The sequence below is a fragment of the Fistularia commersonii genome, chromosome 3, assembly GCF_037954325.1.
Source record: "Fistularia commersonii isolate RoL2024-O1a breed Wild chromosome 3, RoL_Fcom_v1.0, whole genome shotgun sequence".
In the NCBI taxonomy this organism is placed as follows: domain Eukaryota; kingdom Metazoa; phylum Chordata; class Actinopteri; order Syngnathiformes; family Fistulariidae; genus Fistularia; species Fistularia commersonii.
In genome coordinates, this window is record NC_141286.1 from 14,831,991 (window position 1) to 14,849,415 (window position 17,425).

The 17,425-nt window shown below is 41.1% G+C and overlaps 3 protein-coding genes across 3 annotated transcripts in view; 1 reads left to right on the plus strand and 2 right to left on the minus strand.

Moving 5' to 3' along the window:
* Positions 1–1,748, plus strand: part of plekhg4 (pleckstrin homology and RhoGEF domain containing G4) — a 58,579-nt gene extending 56,831 nt beyond the window's left edge. The window contains exons 24-26 of the mRNA XM_086140270.1: positions 156–316; positions 1,001–1,059; positions 1,587–1,748. Of these exons, the coding sequence (XP_085996396.1) occupies positions 156–316; positions 1,001–1,036 (197 nt within the window). The 3' untranslated portion in view covers positions 1,037–1,059; positions 1,587–1,748. The remainder of the gene's footprint in view (positions 1–155; positions 317–1,000; positions 1,060–1,586) is intronic.
* Positions 1,749–2,603: 855 nt separating this feature from the next.
* On the minus strand, positions 2,604–9,110 carry rab8b (RAB8B, member RAS oncogene family). The gene is made up of 8 exons (XM_086143775.1): positions 8,813–9,110; positions 6,609–6,669; positions 6,277–6,337; positions 6,106–6,183; positions 5,888–5,977; positions 5,528–5,593; positions 5,322–5,372; positions 2,604–4,628 (listed from the first exon to the last, which is right to left on the minus strand). Exons 1-8 carry the CDS (start codon positions 8,934–8,936, stop codon positions 4,539–4,541), a joined length of 621 nt encoding a protein of 206 aa, XP_085999901.1. The 5' UTR covers positions 8,937–9,110; the 3' UTR covers positions 2,604–4,538.
* Positions 9,111–9,610: 500 nt separating this feature from the next.
* On the minus strand, positions 9,611–16,007 carry LOC147235634 (isocitrate dehydrogenase [NAD] subunit alpha, mitochondrial-like). Its single transcript, XM_086143774.1, has 11 exons — positions 15,925–16,007; positions 14,983–15,045; positions 14,677–14,760; positions 14,239–14,353; positions 13,979–14,166; positions 12,289–12,422; positions 11,888–11,990; positions 11,281–11,345; positions 11,126–11,210; positions 10,808–10,960; positions 9,611–10,554 (listed from the first exon to the last, which is right to left on the minus strand). The coding sequence occupies exons 1-11, from the start codon at positions 15,949–15,951 to the stop codon at positions 10,471–10,473; spliced, it is 1,101 nt and encodes a 366-aa protein (XP_085999900.1). The 5' UTR covers positions 15,952–16,007; the 3' UTR covers positions 9,611–10,470.
* Between the last annotated feature and the right edge of the window lie 1,418 nt (positions 16,008–17,425).

Genomic DNA, 17,425 nt, shown 5'->3' on the forward strand with positions numbered 1-17,425 from the left:
GAGATGTTTAAATGATCAGATATCAGAGGTGTTCAATAGAATTAATTCATTCATTGTATGTGAATGGAGCTGAAACTTATGAGCTCACAGTCCTGACACCCAGAGCAGCAGGGAAGTTTCCAGAATTGTCATGAATAAAATATTTTGTGTTGCAGCCACTGACAGTTCAGGTTCGTCGTCTCACTGTTTCTCTGGATCCACCGGATCAGACAGTGGCTGTGTCTCCGCCAACCTTCAGGAGGTACTGCAGGACGAGCCTAATCCCCCCGGCTCCGCACCCTCCAATAAAACACCCAGGCACAGGAGATACACTTCTGTGAGTACACACACACACACACACACACACACACACACACACAACTCCTCATCAAATAATGGAGTGGGTGGGTAGGGGGTTACAATCAGTTTGAAGAATCACACATCTTGATGTTATCTGTCTTGGTGTAATTATTCACCCTAAATATCAATAGACTCAGAGCCACCGATTGGAGGAGATAGGCAGGTTGAGGGATACGGTATGTTTATGAGGAGATGGACCTGTTCCTTTTGTCCCCAATTGTCTGCTTTTTGCTTTATCTTTTGTTTCACGTGACTGTCAGACACTCTGTCCGCCTGCTCTATTCCGAGCAGTAAAAGATCAGGTCTGTGGAAAAAGGTTTATTTCTCTCAACTGAGGATTTATTCAGAATGTTAAAGGAAAGTTTGTCATCGGTGAAATATGAATAGGCGATGAATTGAAATATTCTGAAATGAAATCCGTTTTGAAACAGATAGTTTGAGTGGATTTGGGGAACTCTGAAGAATTTGCCTGAAACTGCATTAGTCTTACATGCATTAGAGTCCTCAGATTATACTGCTGCTTTGACATGTTGAGTCTTAACTTCCAACTTAAGGGAAGTGATTCTGGTCTGTTTCATGTTACATATTTCTTGTCATGGCAGTCACATGATTTCCATTCTGAGAATATGTCCTTGCTTCATTTCACTTTTCCCCCAATCAGAAGTCCTCCCCTGTGAGTCCAGCAACCATTGTGTGAGTCAGCTAACTGACAGTTCAACTGTAAGTGACCTCATCATATAATATCATATCATCATGTGTCTTTCAAACCTGTTAGCCAGCCTTTTTGTTATGGAAACACGTTGACAAAACAAAAGCCACATGCAACTCATTGATGTCAAGACTCAACCTGACAGAAACCAAATCACTGATATCATTTCCAAGCCTTGTCAAAACCTATGCCAACCTGAAAATGACTTAAGTCAAACTCAAGGAAATTCCCCAAGTTTCAAAATGTATAATCCCTGTGGGTTCACCACCACTGCGCCCTCTGGTGGTACCAGGTTCTTTTGCAGTAAAATATCTTAAATGTTCTGCAACAGTCTTTGAGGCTACAATCAAACTTTTCCACAAAAAATGAACAAACTTGACATTTTTGAGGCCCAACAACTTCATTTTTTAATATTTCAGCAATCAGTGGACTGAAATCATCATTACAGTAAAAGTTTCCTCGCCTTTTTCTTGCTGGCTTTTAGTTAAGATTCAGCGGCCATGTCTGATGTTTATTTTGTGTGTCTCTGTGTCTGCAGGTTTATCCTCCCACCCTGGAGTTATCGTTTGTGTTTGTTAAGTAAGTGGTCGTGTAGTCGAGGTGTAAATAGTTATGTAGTTGGACTCGCTGCTGTTCACATGTAAATAACAAGCTGCTGTCACTTTTCTTACTTGAATAATAAACATGAGTTTGTTCCAAACATGTATTTTTCAGAAGCTGAAATGCTAGCATGATGTTTCCACAGCACCCATAAGAAAATGTATTCATCCACACAGGATATTATTCTCTTCAATGAAGTAAAACATTTTATCTTCGGGTTTCTTGGTAGGTTGTAGAGACAATGTATGATCAACATACACCATGTGCCATGGTGTCCTGAGAACCGAAGGCAGGCTACCAGAAAATTGATTAAAAGAAAACAATAAGCACAATAAACATTAATAAGTCTAAAAATGTAAACATTACAAAAAAAATGTACTTGGTTTAAATTTAAAAAACAAATACCGAGCCCAAGATCCTGTCATACATCCAGAGGTTTCCACCAGGGCTCTCATAATAAAAATTTGTTCGGTGAGAAGCAGCAGGTCATGTAACCATGGGACCCCAGTACTAATCTTACTGCTGTACAATTTACCGTCATCATTTCAGTAATATATTTTGTCTCAATGTAATTCTCACAATTTCTCTTAAAGATCTTAAGAATCCCATGTTTATCATGACCAGATCTCCTCTGAACTTAAAAGGGGAAATCGTTGGTCACTCGTTGCCACAATAAAAGGCAGCTTCAGCGAGACCGGCCTGCCTAGGGGAGAACCTGGGCAGCAGGGGGATAAAAGTTCCACATAGTCGCCTGAGCGCAGCGGAAATGTAAAGCTATGGCACTCTAGCAAAATGACCATTGCTAAAGTAGGTCTCAAATCTGTCGCCCCCTGCTGGATTATATATCCCATTATGATTGTGTGCATTGGTTCTGAATCCTCATCCAAACAGGAAATGTTTTCACTTCCTCTCTTTCCCAAGAAATTAACTTTCACTTTAAAAAGATACAGAAACATTTTTGGTATAAAAGTTTTATTGTTTCTTTGGCTTCTCCAAATCTCCGGCTGATGAATCAATACTTGATACTGACACTGATTTGAGACAGTCGGTCCGCCTCAGTGATAATCAGGAAATGCAACAGCAACTTACATAAACTTTTTCAGAGCAATAACTTTCTCTATAAAAATAATAATAATTTGCATTGATTATCTTGTAATCCATAGTTTCTGAACAGACCAGGTCAGTTTTTATTGGTCGGGTTCTGATATGAGACAACGTATGGCGCAAAAAAAAAGAACAGCTGATGCTGAACTGGTTTTAAGTTCAGAGGTAACATCATTTTCAATCAGTGTAACAGAAAGTTACCATTAATGAATACTGATATCAATACTAATAAGAAAGGTCAGTATTGGTCTGTATTGTTATCAGAAATAACTGTGGACAGTCTGAGGGTCAGGATTACTCATAATTTATAGCAGTTATATTAGAAATCACGTGATTACTAATGAATATATTTAAATATTGATATCAGTGTTGCTCTCCAAGGTAGTTGAAGCACTGACAAGAAATGTCAATACTGAAATGTTTTACTGAAAGTGAAACACCAGATTTCCGGCAGTTTAACAGCAGAGACACCAAGAGGAAGTGCAGCTGGGGGCAAACATTAAACTAAAGCGGTCTGTAAACCATTATGTCAGATAGAAATACTTTCACATTTGCTGTGAATGAAATTGTGCAATTATGTCTGAAGACTTTTCATGATCAGATTCTTTAATTGGATAGCTAAATTATTTTTTCAGTCTTTAATACAACTATAATTTTTTCCCCTTTAAAAGGGAATATAAATTCATCATTTCAATATAGAATAAAGGAATCTTTCAAATAAAATGTCATTTAAAATGACAGATCAATAATGTAGCTATAAAATAATTCTTGTTATAATCTTCAATTAACTGAAGTGAATAAATCAAGATTTAGGAAAATCTTTTGGTCCAAGATGAATGAGACAAAAACAAAGAAAACAGTTTATAAAAACCCTTAAAAAAACAAAACAAAAAAGCAAGTGGTTTTTCCTTCAACAAACAAGAAAATACAAAAATAGAAATGTAACTTTGTAACAAACACAAACCTCTGGCAGGGCAGTGAATGCATCATGGAGTCCATCCGTCACCCGTAAGTCACTAGTCCGTTCAATTGAAGCATCAGATTCTGATCCCAATGCGTAAAATTTAGATGAAATAAAAATTCCAATTAAAAACATTTTAATCAATAAAGTAATGGAGACTCAAGGAATCAGGATTTTACCAAGATACACCATCAAACATTCAGGTAGGACATCAGATGCAGATCCTGAATCACGGAAGCCAGAGTCCGGGTGTGGTGATGGTGTGATGATGACGTAGAGGGTATCTACACGGTGAGCCTGCCCCCTCACCTTTATAAGTAATTAAGAAATTAATAATTTCTTCTACGTTTGCGTGAGACGGGATGTTGTGATTAGCAGAGATGGACGTCAAGAGGATTGGAACTCACGGACTGGCAGAACCAAATGTCAAACACCGCAGAAATGAACTAAGACGACGAGGATTAACACCTCTGTGATCCTATCAGAGGAAGACTTGGAAGTAAAAGACAGAAAAATACAATCAACTGACATGATTGGAAGCCAAAAGATGTTGAAAGTCGAGCGACACTTCAGGCTCTTCCCGGAAGTGATGGAGATCTGCTGTGGCGTCGGAAGAAGAAAAGAAAGGAAGCACAGAAATAGGCGACGGCTGAAAACGTTCCTGCAGGTCGTTTGCTTCCCGTTGAAGCTGTCATTCCCTCCGGCCAGCAGGGTGGCGTCGCACCCCGTTGGCTCGACATTTCAGCCAGAAGACAAGAAGGCGGTGTCCAAGCAGAGGCCCTGCCTACAGTGGCAGCTGCCCTGTGACAATGGCGGAGGCCCCATCTACAGCAGTGAACACCTGAAGAAGCTCTTTTTTGAGCGCGACTCTGTGATCTTCACCTGGCCGCCGCCACCAGGAGGGTTGTTGTCGCTCTGGAAATGAGGAAAAAAATAAGAAAAATCACTGTAAGAGGTTCAACCAACTAGGCTGGCAGATTCTTTCTCTAAACGGCGGAAAACTGATTCACGACTGGGAGGCAGGCATTTTTACCAAAGAGCTTAATATTTAAGTTTTTTTTTTTTTTCTAAATTACATATTAGTTCTTGTCAGATCATCTTCTTGTGGTAAGTGGACTTAGTTTTCTCCCCTTGAAGATATTTCACCTTAGCCGAGAGGCTTCTTTAGTTTATTATAGCATGAGTTAGCATAAGTCCAGTTGCCATGGGAAGATTTCAAACAGAATTAATCATGATGCAAATGACAAAGAACCTCAAGACATTTTTTCTTTATTTTCAGAAAGTTCCCCCCCGTTTCTTGGCAACTTAGTGTTGCAACTAGCACATTTTGTTCATTTTCATGAATGATTGTGAGTTTTTTTATTCATTTCTGTGGGGAAGCAGATATACTGTTCTTTGAAAATGGGATCATTTTTAAATGGTCAGAAATTGATTTTCCAAAATTCTTTCCAGTTTGCTGTTTTTTTTCTTTTAAACATCTGATAACAACTTCCCTTTCTAAGAAAAAATATCATGCTTCTGCATTTTTTACAGTACTTTTATTCATATGTAAACGTTCTATTGCCAACAACTGAAAACACAACCACACACACAGGCATTTACACTCACCATCCTTCTGTTGAGTCGTGTCATGATGTCTCTGCCGAGAGTGAAGAAGGCCTGCGGGAAGTGTTTACACTGCATGTTAACTGGGGTCACATCAAGAAATTAACATTATGTGAAGTATTTACTGCTTTGTGTCTTCCGCTGTTCAACTGATCGTCACGCTGGACATCAGTCTGTACGGAGGAGGAACATAAAAACCAAACCCTCACCTCTTCCACGTTCAGGCTGGACTTGGCGCTGGTTTCCAAGAACTTGATACCATAATCGATCGCCAGCTGAGGGAGGGAACATTTTGGCATAATTATTATGATATCATCTCTAATAGCAGTGATGTTAGATTTATGAACTCTTGACAGGGATGTACATTTTTTTTTAATCCTATTAGTCCCACTTCATATTTCTGATCAACCAATAAAAGTTACATTTTTCGTTGATCAAAAAATCTCTAATCTTTACTTTCCAGAGTGACAAGGGATATATATGATAGTGTCAAGTTACACAGAAAAATAACACAATGGTATTTCTATGGGGTGTAGTGTGTGTGTTTACGCATGTGTGTCGCCATTGACCTTTTCTCCTCTCTCCTTAGAAACTTGTCTCTTGTCATTCATGTCACACTTATTTCCCAGAATCATCCGCTCCACATCTGAGGAGGCATGCTGGAAAGACACACGACTATCAGCTCCTCTACCACTATCATTATCAACAAAGAGCAACAACTACAAAACATGTAATAGACAGTATGGTAAAATGTGCAGTGATGATGTCGTCTGGGGGAGTGGCCTACCTCCTCAATGTTGCGAATCCAGTTCCTGATGTTGTCAAAGGACTTCTCATTAGTGATGTCATACACTAACATGATGCCCTGAAGCGCACAACAGGAAATGACAATCACGATCATCACATACACTCAACAGTGAAGGTGGTCCCACGAGCCTCAGAAGGGAACGTGTCTTACCATAGCTCCTCTGTAGTATGCCGTGGTGATGGTCCTAAAACGCTCCTGACCGGCCGTGTCCCTGGAATCCAAGGGGGGCGGGGGGTGAAAGGCCATTTGTTAGCGTCATGTAAACAATCTGACCTCCGATCAGTGATCTGAATGTTTATGGATGTTTAGCTGATTGTTTTGTGGCGTTCTTACTGTTGTATTGCAGTTTATAGCTTATATCACTAGATGAAATGGGTAAAATCAAAATGAAAACAAAACACGATCACGGAGAGTTGCATGAACCTGTCGGCTTCAGTTATGGCCGTCTGCCGTGCGTGATGTCATCATTGTGTCACACTAACCAGATCTGCAGTTTGATCTTCTTGCCGTCCAGCTCGATTGTTCGGATCTTGAAATCGATTCCTGAGACAAAGAAAAACAAATCTGAAGTCACAAACATCGTGGACACCACCACCTGTCGGCACCGCCTCCCATCAATCACACAACTCTGAATGCCCGACCTTTAGTGATGTCACGTTTGCCGACCCAGTTGGGATTTGCAGATGTGAGGTCGTTTCCTGCTCAGCTGAGCAATGCCTTGCACAAGGTAAAATAGTTTAACAAGGCTCCTTCCTGCCACCATGAGGCAGAGATACCTATCCAGGAAGTGGCTGACAACTGGTTTCCTGCTGTGTGTGTGTGTGTGTGTGTGTGTGTGTGTGTGTGTGTGTGTGTGTGTGTGTGTGCGTGCGTGCAATGATGATCAAGATTCTGTGTTATTTGTGCGAGCAAGGTACCCACAGCAACCAATACTGACACCTAATAAACTAAGGGAGGGATAAGATTGCCCAAAAAGTCACAGAGAAGTAACTAAATACAAAAGAAAACGGGACGTTTGACAATTCGGTGCCGATTGATTGTCTGGCCGGTTTGAAGCAGAAACAGGAAATAAGAACTTGGGTCTCTCCTCGTCAGCAGGAAGTCAAACTGGGCGTCACGGAAACATACAGCGGAGCAGGTCAATGACCCCCCCCTCCCCACAACGTGGCTGACCATGTGACCAGCTGTGCGTCAGAATCGCCACAAGTGGTGGACGACATTTTTTCTTTTGTGACAAACCGTTCAATTGTCACTTTCTTTCTTTCTTTTTTAACAAGTCATTTCCAACTAACTGATATTCTCTGGCCCTTTTTAACAACCTCTCATGTAAAATAATGTATTACTGTTTTTTTTTTTGTTTTTCAATTTCAAGTACATATTAATTTTGGTTTTGCAAAGTTTCATGTAAACTGTGCCAATTTGCATTTGCAAAATTCTTCTACACTTTTTCCCAGGCATTTCCCTTACAAATATTCATGTACAATTTTGCAGTTTTTCCAGGTACGGGATACAGAAATAAATATCTATTGCCCAATTTAAGGCAGTTTAAGTACATTTAAGAAATTACATTGAAACTGTTTGTGACGTTGCTTCTTTTCTACTCTTGTTTTAATATTCCTGCTGTGCATAAAGGCCAAAGTGAAACAAGGCCTATAGAGTTTTCAGACGACAAGCTATAGCCAGTCAGAGCAGCTCTTTGTGTTAGAAAAGTTCTTTAGGTCAATTGAGACAGTTTTGTGGCAGAGTCATTTTGACTTTTACGGTTGTAATTTTACAGTTTCACATCCAAGCTAAGTTATTATCATGCTGATACATCTGAAGAAAAGGCATGCTTCTATTTTGATCGTTACACCATTCTGAATTCGGGGTTTTACAAACTGGCATGTCCTCGCTAACACACACACACACACACACACACACACACACACACACACACACACACACACACACACACACACACACACACACACACACACACACACCCAACAAGGGTCAGCTGACCCCCGCTGCAGGATGCTAACAGAGCATCCTCTGTGCCGTAGCAAAGGATTGTGGGAAAGAAGCCAACGGCAGAGACAAAGAGCAGTTTGACGAAGTATCAATCAATCATCTGACATGCAGCATAAGGTTGATGGATCCAGTCGAACCAGTGCTCTATATTCATGTTAAACTGGATGGTAGTGAACAGCACTGACCTCTGACCTCTGGATGCCTTCAACTTCAACCTGAATCACTCTTTTTCCTTTTTTGTGTTTTTATGAGGGGAAAGAAGACAAAGTGAGTCCTCTGAATCTCGAGGACGAGTTTACTATTTTAGGATAAACAATAATCTGTCTTTGGTCTGGACTGACTTTCAAACAAATCATTTGTTTGGTCTTTTTTTTTTGAAAATCCTATGAATTGTACCATAGAATCGACTTTTTGTAGAAAATAGCTAGAAGAAAAGTCACACCCACATAAAGATTTGAAACAGATTGAAATTCCAAGGGTCTGATCAGCAATGACATCAGTTTTGTTGCTAGTTTTAATGCGCCTCAACGGGTGGAGATACTCGATCCACGCCTGGGTGGGGTCAAAGGTCACCAAGCATCTGGACGCCCACGCCCTCTCGTGACAGCACCCTTTAGCCTCCCGTTAGCCTCACAGCTAAAACGTTCCCCGTAAACGTGCGGGAAGGAGGACTCACCGATGGTGGAGATGAAGGTGGTGTTAAAGGCGTCCTCGCTGAACCGGAACAACAGACACGTTTTTCCGACACCGCTGTCACCGATAAGCAGCAGCTTGAACAGATAGTCGTACGTCTTCGACATGTTCCCGCCGTGTGTTCCGCCCCTCTCGGTAACGTCGTGGGATCTCCCTCCCCCGGCTCTCTGCACGATCCACCGACACTCCTCTGGCCCGCGGGCTGACTGGGAACACCGGCCGTCACTGGGATCTGGCTCTGGTTTCCGCTGGAGCTGTTGCGGCGGGTAAGAGCAGGAAGTGGCTCGGTCAAGTTTCACTAATCGCACCGTTGGAGCACTTCCGGGGACTATTTTTTTTTTCAAAGTAAAAGTACACACAAAGCTTAAAAAGTTCAAACTTTTAACTCAAAGCATGATCAGTACGAAATAACTTTTAACAGTGACCAATGATGGAAACGATTTGATCCCCATTGCTTCACACACCAGAAATTATTTGCATGCATTTTTTCAGTTCTGAATGTTTACATTGCAGATCAATTTAGTATTTACAACTTTATGGAGACGAATGGGTTCAGATATTATTCCAAACAATGCATAGCTTAAAAAAATTAAAACTTTAGTTTACTTCAGATATACACATTTTTTCCCCAGGTCATTTTTCCGTTTTTGTCAATCCACTTACTATTTATTTCAGGTAAATTACAAGAGTTTTTTTTTCAGTAGTTCACACACTTATTTTTCATTTGTACGTCTCATAGAATTCCACTTACGAATACCATGGTTGCTCAATAAATACTCAATTGACAAACAATGACAAGTTTTATTGGTGGAGTCCAGAAATGTTTTGCAGGTCCATGACCCATGTGACCTCACACAGCTCATGAACTCATGCTATAATGAACTGCCTCAGGAGATTAAAATGATACAAAATAATGACATCACTTCCAAAGTCTTACATCATGGTTCATGGAATCAGTCAGATTGGCGTGCTAGAATTTCTGAATAGACATAGGGGTTTGACAAAGCATCAATTTTTCTATACAGTCTTGCTTTTAGTTTCCATGCACTCCTGTGTTGGTAATAAAAACAGCTGTTGTTAGCAGATGCCCATATTTGTTGAGGGAAGGCAGAGCGACAAGTCTCTTCTAAAAAGCCCTTTTTTAATGGATGTGAAATTTTAGCAATGAGTGAAACAGCAGTTTCACTCCCAGCGCAGATTGCAGGCCTTTAGAAACTGACAGGAAACTGCAGTTAACATAGGCAGAAGTAAAAGCAATAAATAGACATTATGCACTTTAACTGTAAAAAATACTTAAGCAGTTGAAATGAAGGTAGAGTGCTGATTATTATTAATAATTCTTTTATGTAAATTAGTTGTTTTTCTAGCCAACACTTGTTTGTCAGAAACACGTTTCATTTCATCTTGGTCATGAGATATTTGTGCGTATGTTTCTTTCATGTGAATGATGGACAGCTGATGCGAAAGCCCCAACGCCTCCCTTTACATTATTAAGTCATTCAACCAATTACATTCTGACTGAATGTAAATTACGGGACCAAGATAGAAGTTTGGCTGACTTCCCGGTGGGTTGTCAGTAAGAGTTGGGGAGGGGGGGGTTCGCAGGTTCTCTGTGCAGCAGCCACATAATGGTCCCGACGCTCACTCCAGATCCTGGATGCGCCTGCAGATTTCAGCAGTGAATTCTGAACATTTTGAGTTTCCGCCCAGGTCCTTTGTTAGTACCTGAAATGCAAAGAGGAAATTGAAGTCACTAGGAAGATAGCCAGTAATCTGAGCAGCCGGTGGTCTAGCCCCGCCCCTCTCCAGCACATAGGATGAACAATTGGCTCAGAAACATGTAAACCACACCGAGTTGAAACCAAAGTGAGATGATGCGGTTATCCTCCAATGTTTCTCAGCCAAACCCTAAACAAATGACACAACCCGCTTGACACAAACCTTTGACATCAAAAGCAATTATATGGAGGATGCGCACCTTCTTGTCCCTGATGGTGTCAAAGCAGGCTGTCTGGATCTTTTGGGCATGGTCATGGAGACCCATGTGACGCAGCATCATGACACCACTGAGCAAAAGTGCAGTGGGGTTGGCGAGGTCCATGCCAGCGATGTCGGGCGCAGTGCCATGAACCTGCAGGACAAAGTCAGATGTGACTGATCGCATCCACAACCAATGTCTCTCTGACTATCCCATCAAAACATCCTTCCCATTAGAGTTCATGTTTTGTTTGAAAAGCTCATAAACAAATGTTACGTTATGTTACATGATGCTATAAAAGGATGGATCGAAACTAACTGATTCAAATATGGCGACACCGTTGGCACCGATGTTCCCACTGGGCGTGACACCGAGTCCTCCAATCAGACCGGCGCAGAGATCACTGGAAAAGCAAAGAAAGGTCAAGAGTCACGTCGACTCGTCGCATCTGTTCTCGAAGGCCTTCTACTGACCTCAGAATGTCTCCATAAAGGTTGGGCATGACCAGCACGTCGAACTGGCTGGGATCCTGGACCATCTAAGGATGCAAAACACACAGATTATAATGACCGGTCAACCTTACTTTCTCTTTTCTGTTTCCCATGCAACTTTTGCCTTGTATTTGCTGGATTTTGCTGGCTCAGCCGACGTCAGGTCAGCAATGTAAGATGCCACAAATACAATGTGTGAGAATGATGCATGTTAATGTTGGGCTCCACTCTCTGTAGACATTGAAGAAACTGAGATGCCAGGTTGAAACATTACAGATGGCATTATTCCTCTTCCTCAACCTGTGTATCGCAGATACCAATCAGTGGAAATACACAAAATATTTTTGACAACAAAATACTTCAGGCCATGTGGTTTTACTCTTTAGACTAGCTGCGCCAAATTCTTCCACTAAGTATCAGCCTATTGTTTGATGTTGTGGCCAAGGAGGCACGCAGCAGCTCCAATGACAGACAGACGGTTTAGTTTTGATGTAGTACAAAACCAGTTCAAATATACAAAGTATTTTTGACTGTGGTATTCCTGCTAAATGCAGAGCTGCGTGGTACAGCAGCGTGTCGGTCAACTCACATTGAGGCACACAGTGTCCAGGTACATCTCAGTGAACTTGATATCTTTGTAGTTTTCAGCCACTTCGCGACACTTTCTGAGAAACAGGCCATCAGACATCCTCCTGGAGAGACCCGATGGAAGGAGACGGATGAATGTATAAATCAGACAGAGTGGCCTAAACTGCCCTGTGGGAGGCAGGATTGCCTGACACCTCACTGATTTTCAGCTCTAAGTTCAATCTAGCAACTGTTCACAGCGTTTGGTCCCTAATGATGGAACAATGAGGATAGATCCAGAAGAAGGTTAAAAGTTTCCATACAGCTGAAAAGCAGGACGGTGCAAAGAGAGTGTAAACGTACTGACCACACTAATGTGCCTTAATTAATAGCCTTGCTGCCATAACAACAAACTCTCCTTACATTATGTTGGCCTTGTGGACAGCTGTCACGCTGTTCCTCTGGTTGTTTCTGGCGTACTCAAAGGCGTACTCTGCAATGCGTCTACTGGCCTCTTCTGTGATGAGTTTGATACTTTGGACGACGCCTTCAACAATCTAGGAACAACAAAAGAACACCCTGAGACTAAGAGACACAACACAGTCTAGGACATGGGGATGCCCAGGTCGGCAACTCGCCCTTGTCGCCCCTGACGGGCATCGCAAGTGGGAAAATGTGATCATGGTTTTGACGGACCATGTGATTCTGAAAAGATGCAAGAAAAAACAAAAGGGCAGCACAAAGGAAAATGGTGTCTTATGTTCACAGGGGGGGCGTTGGGAGGGGAGACGGGCAGGAAGTGACATTACAGATAAGACATTGTCTGCCAGCTGACAGATGACTATCAATAAAGATTTGGGTTAAAGAGTTCTGGACCCTCATCTTTTTGATCGACCAGCATAGTCATTCATTTTCTGTCAATTATCAATTTGTGTGTTTCTCTACACACCTGGGAAAAATTGTGACTTCTGAAGAAAGTACTTGAAACAACAAATATGACATTGTAAAAGTTATTATTTTTTTGTCCTTTTGGGGATTCCAGATGCTGATGATCTTATTTAAATACATTGTATTTATACTTGTTATTCATTTTAGTTGTTGTTGCCTTTAAGATATCACCTATATTTTCAAAGTCTTTTTCTCTTCCAACAATGTGTGGAAAAGATCCAATCAGCTAGAACTCATCAGAATACAAAAACAATGTTTTTTTTAATTACTATCAGACAAATTTAGTTGTCATAAATAATTTTAACAGGTTAATCTTCAGATCTGGCTGGACCATCCCCTCCCACACACTGACTGGTCTGAGGTCATTGTTTCTATTCACTAAAAATCTAAAGACATTCACCAGGCCAGGCTACTTGATATTAAATTACTATATGTGTAATTGCGGTTAATTCATAAAAATATTCTACTTAATTAGTATAGTGACAAATTTGTCTGGGGGGTTTTGAACTTTCATGCATTGCTTTTGTTAATGATTGCCAGTAATCTATTAATTTCCTCAATAAATCCATTTCAGTCATTACAAAAACATGACAAAGCCAGTGACTGATTGGTGGGTAAAGCTGACATCGGATCCACATTGTTTTTATTAATTGGAGGCTGAGGATGAGATCTAAGCCGACAGTAACGTCACATTGCTCCTTCTTACCCAGAGCACACGGGAGCAGAGCGTCCGACGTGGCAGCTAGTCATCCTACAGGAACACAATCACATCAGTCGTCACTAAAAGCCTCATCTGACGCTCTGTGCTGTTTACACACGGACATCAGTGCTAAGAGTTCAGCACTGGCCACACAGATACCAGTCTCCCCTGCAGCTGTGGATCATTTAGACCAAATGTTGTGATGGACACCTTAACATGTTCATCAAATGTCTCAGTGGCAGTCATTGATTTCTGACATATCACCAACTATTGTTGTAGACAAACATCCATTTCACACTCCAAACTCAGCAGAATTGTGTTTTTATAAACTTTTAAAAAGTGAGTAGATATAACAAAAGTTGAAATGTCAGCAAATCAAGTCTCGTTTCTGAGATGTTCCTCCTTAAAAGGTTTTGATCTTGTAAACCTCACTTTTCGCCGTCCTCTGTTCATCACATCACTCACCACATGTTCGATGCCACTGTACTCGCCCTCTGTGTTCTCCCGAATAGTGACCAGATTGACATCGGTGTAGGCCGTCTTGTAGCCTTCGATGGACACACAGGGTCTCACATTGGCATAGAGGTCGAAGGTCTTCCTGAGCAGTAGATTCATGGAGGGATGGCCAGCAGCAATGGGTGTCTTCAAGGGTCCTGTGGGGAAATAAGCCATGGTCAGAGTGTCTGTGTCTCAGTCTATCCAGTGTGATCATAATGTGAACAAACCTTTCAGGCCAATTTTGCTGCGGTCCATTGATTCCTTTGCATCTGGAGGAATCATCCAGCGACCCCCAGGACCCTTAATGGCGGTGACATTACGCTCCTCCCATCTGACCGGAGCCTAAGAAACAAATGTACCAGTTAACTTCTCTGAAAAACACACACTGATTTCATGAGCTAGAATCTATCTCGTGAAATTTGTTTGTGTGGCCAACCTGTGGCTCCCAAGTCACAAGCGGCTCTCATGTTCATGTCGATTTTTGTGTTTGAGTGTTTTTTTTTTTTTGCTGTGCGCAGAGAACGCTGGAATGGCACAAGTAAAAAACACACAGACACAACATTCAAACATGCAGCTAAGGAGCCACAGGTTGTCCAGGCCTGAGCTGGATATTTTGGTGGTCTTTGAGGGACAAAACAACAATCAACATCTCAATCCAGACTCACTTTAGCGGCTTCAAAGATCTTGACGACAGCAGACGAGATCTCAGGTCCAATTCCATCCCCTGGAATCAGGGTGACAGTCTGCAACTGGACACGCAAACAATGTGTTAGTGTTGCGGACAGTTCAGTTTGCCAGTTGCAATTTGATGTTAAAGTTCCCAGTAGGAAGCTAGGTCTCTGATTAATTCACAGCATGATACTCATGGGCCTCCATGATGACGGCACCGCTGCAGGAAAAGCTTAAGTTGAAGATGTTGCAAGGTGACTATGAAGACAAAATGACAAACTGACTGAGTGGAATGTACTCACCCCTCTGGAAAAAGAAGCGGATGACAGAGCGGGTCTTTTGATGGCCCCTGCCACCTGGGACAGCTGGAGGAGACAGCAAGAGGGTCAGTCGACATGAACGCCACAACACAAACCTTGTCACAATCAATCTTCCAGACACTCAGGATTACTGCGGCTGATTCCATTTAAAAGCACATCATCTTCCCGCGAAAGAAAAATCTTGTGACAAAACACTTCTTTTAACATTACAGAGCCTCTTCACCAGTGTTAAAGCCGTTTTACCATTCATTCAACAATATTTTTTCATTTACTAGACGCATCAGTTAAAAGTGAATCTGAGGATGTTGATTTTCTGTTCATGTCATGTCCTAGAAGACAAAATCTTAATACTGGCAACGTCTCTTTGGACTGTGCATTGATGAATGCACAAGCAGAATTTCCACGGTATGCCTGTGACAATAGCATCAGCAATGTCCTCTCAGAGGTCGTTTATCTATTACTATAAACTCCAAGGTTATATCCAGTTGAGCCGAATTAACCAGCCTGATGCTATTTGTCAGGAAGGCTTTTTGAGCTAGTTTCCTCTGAACTGTACACTTATGCTGAGGTGATTTACTTTTCATCTGAATTTTAGTTTTTTTTTTACAGGGAAAAAACGTGGCCTCAATCAAAACTCTGTAGCAGTAGGCTTTTAAATCGTGGGACGAAGTCGTGACTGTTACGGATGAAATCTGGCGTTTAGCTAGTTAGCTTAAGTGAGCGAGTTGTCAACTCGCTGAAGGACACACACATGTAGCGGAAGCTAACTTGCTAACCCGCTAAAGGTTAGTACAAAGACGGCTGTAAGAAACTGTCCACAGCGACAACATTGGGTCAGTTTCTCCCCTCTCTCGTAGACACAACTGCCGACAATTACACTTAACGTCAGTGTTTTCATCCCATTTAAAGGCATCGTTTTCTCACCATTGACCTCCACACGCTGCCGGCCATTCTGAGGAGCCGCGACGAAGATCCTCTACAGTAAAGATGATCAGCTTGGAGGAAACGTCACCGTACGAAGAGGAAGACGCAACGGAGGAGTCGCATTAACGGTTCCCTCCCCTCTCGTACAAACGCTTATATTTTTACGTTCCTTGCGTCGTGTTTTGATGATGTTTGACGATTTCCGATGTTATTGTTTTCTTTTAGAGTACACATCACACTACAATTGTATAAAAATGTCATAATTTCTTAGCACGCCAATGGAACTGTTATGAAAAAGCGGTCAACAAAACACTAGACAGTAGGAATGAAAAAATATAAAATAAAAGGAAATATAATTTTCCAAAAATTAAAAATCTATATTTCTTTATCCATGTGTCAATTGCACATAGATTCATTTAAGTAGCAAATTTAGAGAATCCGGCCAATCGTGAATCTTTTGTACGTTGTACGCTGTCAGTCTACTTTCTATAACAGTCAGATAACCATTTAAATGTAATTTTGGCGCAACGTTAGTTGACGTCATTGCCAAGTCAAGAAAACCACCATAGTGATTCATCTCATTATGAGGAGACAATCTTTGTAATCAGGAATAGCATTTTCCCACTTGGTTTATCATCACCAGTGCATTAGTCTCTTCTCCTAAATACTTAAACATTCCAACAGATTTTCAGCTAAAACTTATCCACACATGTTCATACATTTGAACGCAGGTACTCGCACAAAACGGATTCCAATTTGAAAAAGTAACTGAAAAGTAAATGTGATGCTGAGCCTCAGAGATTATCTCAGCTGATGGTTGCACTTTATTAGTCCTTTATCGTCCAGCTTGGCGCCCCCTAATGGACACCTGTGAGATGATGATACTGCTGCTGCCTTCAGGTGGTATCAGGATCACTTGCTCAGCCTGGACCTTGATGCCTTCAGATTGTTGATGGTAAGAGACAAGGGTATTGATCCAACTGCACTCATCTAACTTAGAATAAGAAAAATGCAACTGAAGACTTTCACAAATCTGCAATTTTTTTTAGGGGTTGTGGTGGCGGTGGCTTAGGTTCTAAATTAACCTTCAGTATCAATATATCCGTGGAACCGGTCATTGATTCATTTAAGCTGTCATATTTTCTTTAATAATTCACAATTTCAAAATACATATTTCAAGAGAGCAAAAAAGACACAAAACAAAGATGTTTCCACAAACCACACACACAAATACACATAGAGATAAAATAATAATAATAATGACAATAATAATAATATATTTCATTGAGACGCCATACTCTAGACACTAGATAAACTTTATTGATCAAGGACGGGGAAATTCGATGTGTGTGTGTGTGTGTATTTGCAAAATGAAAATATTTATAATATATATAAAATATTACAAAAATATGATATTATCTAATATTTTATAAATTATTATAAAATATATTTTATAATATATATACTTTGACACCTTTCCACAGTTAAGGGTATCGTTGTC